We start from the raw sequence: 2,084 nt of genomic DNA, 5'->3' as shown, positions 1-2,084 counted from the left end.
AGAAAACCCGCAGCCCCCCTCCTCTCTTCTGCGCAGGTGTCTGCTTCTCTCACCCTCCTGGCACAGCAGCCCGAGAAACAGGCTCCTCTCCCGTTGGTGTGGCTGGGAGTGGGTTCAAACATAAGCTGGTTACGCTACCCGAGGGCTGAGAGTCACAGTACCTATGATAACTAGCATTTGTGTGGCCTGGCTTCTGACCTAGTGCTTGGGCACCACGCCTCTGGGGATTTTCTGGAAGCAACAGTTCCTGTGCTGTTGTGGAGGGAGAAGAGAAGAGGACTGGCCTAGACCAGTCTCCTGTTCCTCTAAAAGAGCCACTGGACCGGGCCAGCCTGCTAGCAGAATTGCTATCGTGTTTGCTTGTGTAAGCCCTCCTGGGTTTTGCAAAACTGAAAATAAACAGAAAGATCAGAACAAGAGCTTCTCTTTATATCAGGAGCTGAGTGAGGCTCTTGCAGTGGGTGGCAAAAGGGCAAATACAAAACCAGAAATGAAACCGTGTTGGTGTTTGCACAAAAAACTGGTGGGGGGAGGGGATGCCCCATTTCATTTTTATTTCACCCCCAAAACAGAAAGTATTCGGATCACCTTGTGGCCCAAAACTGCTCCCTTTTAAATGAAGTGGTTAACCACAAGAAATCCGTCTTTCTCCGACCTGTAGAGCAAGCAAAAGAAATGCATGAATGCAATAAAATAAAATAACAATAAAATGCAATAACAATAAAATCCCTGTCTGCATTTTCCAACCTCTGCTTCTGAGCGTTTTCTGGGCTCAGCAAATTTTTCTGGGGGCCCCGGTCTCTCTCCTGCAGCTTCTTCCCCAGCTCATGATGACTCCCCACATCCTTCCCCTGAGCTCCCCAGGTTGGGAAACCCTGGCATTGATGCTTTTGCTCTGCTCAGCATGCTTGTGGCAAGACGTGGCTGCCCTCAGGCAGAGCCATGCTGCAGTTCTACCAGGCCAGTCCTGCCCTCTCTCTGGGGCCCCTTAATGGCATGGTCGGGGTCTTGCACCAAGCATTGACTGGACTGAGAGGCGCCGTCAGGGCCTAGCAATGCTGGTCACAGAGCCCAAGCCCTGGAAGCTTTTGGGACGTCCTGCCATAGCACTGGCTGGGCCCGGGGTGGGGAAGAGCTTCGGTGCCCATCAAAGTGCACGGGAACCTTGTATCCTTCCTTGTGTGCTCTACCCCAAACAGGCACCTCCAGAGCCAAGATGGTGACCTGCGGCCTCCTGACAAGTAGCAACAAGCCAGGTGAGCTGGGGCCAGGTGGGGTGGGTGCCATGAGCAGGCTGGGCACAGCTGTGTCCTGGAAGCAGCTGGCATGATGAGAGAGCCCATGGAGGATAAAGACCCTCTGCCCAGTGCCCCCTAGGATGGGGAACTCCGGTTGCTCACCTGGCCCCTCCACTTGCGGTCCAGTGGGGTCAAGTCAGTCCTGAGGCCGCTGCAACTTTTGGGGCACCTTAGTGGGGTCCATGGGTGGAATTGCCATAGTTGATATATAGCTCCCCCTATAAGGTGGAAAGCTCCAGGGCTAAGGTAGCCTCTCCCCCAGCACCCTTGAAACGGGCTAGAGGGCCTGTGGCTAGCGTGCCCCGCGTCCCCAGTAGCCAAGGGGGCTTGATGTCCAAGTGGGTTCCTCCCCAAAGTGTCAGTCGGGAGACATGAGGCCTGGGTCCCCGCTGCTAATGTGAGCATGCAGTGTCCGTGGAGGTCAAGGGCAGGAGGCCTTGTAGGTGACAAAGCCTCTCCCTGGCTCCAGTGCCACTGCGCCGTGTTGCGGTGGACGTGTGCATCCAGAGCTTTGTGGCCGATGTGAGCTCCGAGCTGCTGTACAAGAATGAGGAATCGGACCCTGTGGAGGCTATCTTCACCTTCCCCATGGATGCCGACTCGGCTGTCTATGCCTTCCAGGCCCGCATCCAAGACACCATCATCAAGGCCCAGATCCAAGACAAGAAGGAGGTGACGTCAAGGAAAGAGGGTCCCAGAGCGGGGGGAGAGGCAGGGATGCAAGGGGGGAGGAATGCAGCATGTGGCCTGGGGTGGGGGGGGAGGGCAGCGCGCGCAGTGCCCCCC

General features: G+C 56.1%; 1 protein-coding gene across 1 annotated transcript in view; it reads left to right on the top strand.

Annotated features, from left to right (window-relative positions):
* LOC102369335 (von Willebrand factor A domain-containing protein 5A-like) overlaps positions 1–2,084 on the top strand; it is an 18,248-nt gene that overhangs the window by 1,501 nt on the left and 14,663 nt on the right. Inside the window, exons 2-3 of the mRNA XM_025191148.1 lie at positions 1,200–1,256; positions 1,768–2,033. Of these exons, the coding sequence (XP_025046933.1) occupies positions 1,217–1,256; positions 1,768–2,033 (306 nt within the window). The 5' untranslated portion in view covers positions 1,200–1,216. The remainder of the gene's footprint in view (positions 1–1,199; positions 1,257–1,767; positions 2,034–2,084) is intronic.

This window comes from Alligator sinensis, unplaced genomic scaffold, assembly GCF_000455745.1.
Source record: "Alligator sinensis unplaced genomic scaffold, ASM45574v1 scaffold955_1, whole genome shotgun sequence".
Taxonomy (NCBI): domain Eukaryota; kingdom Metazoa; phylum Chordata; order Crocodylia; family Alligatoridae; genus Alligator; species Alligator sinensis.
The sequence above is the reverse complement of the archived record's forward strand: the minus strand, read 5'-3'. Positions and strand labels throughout refer to the sequence as shown.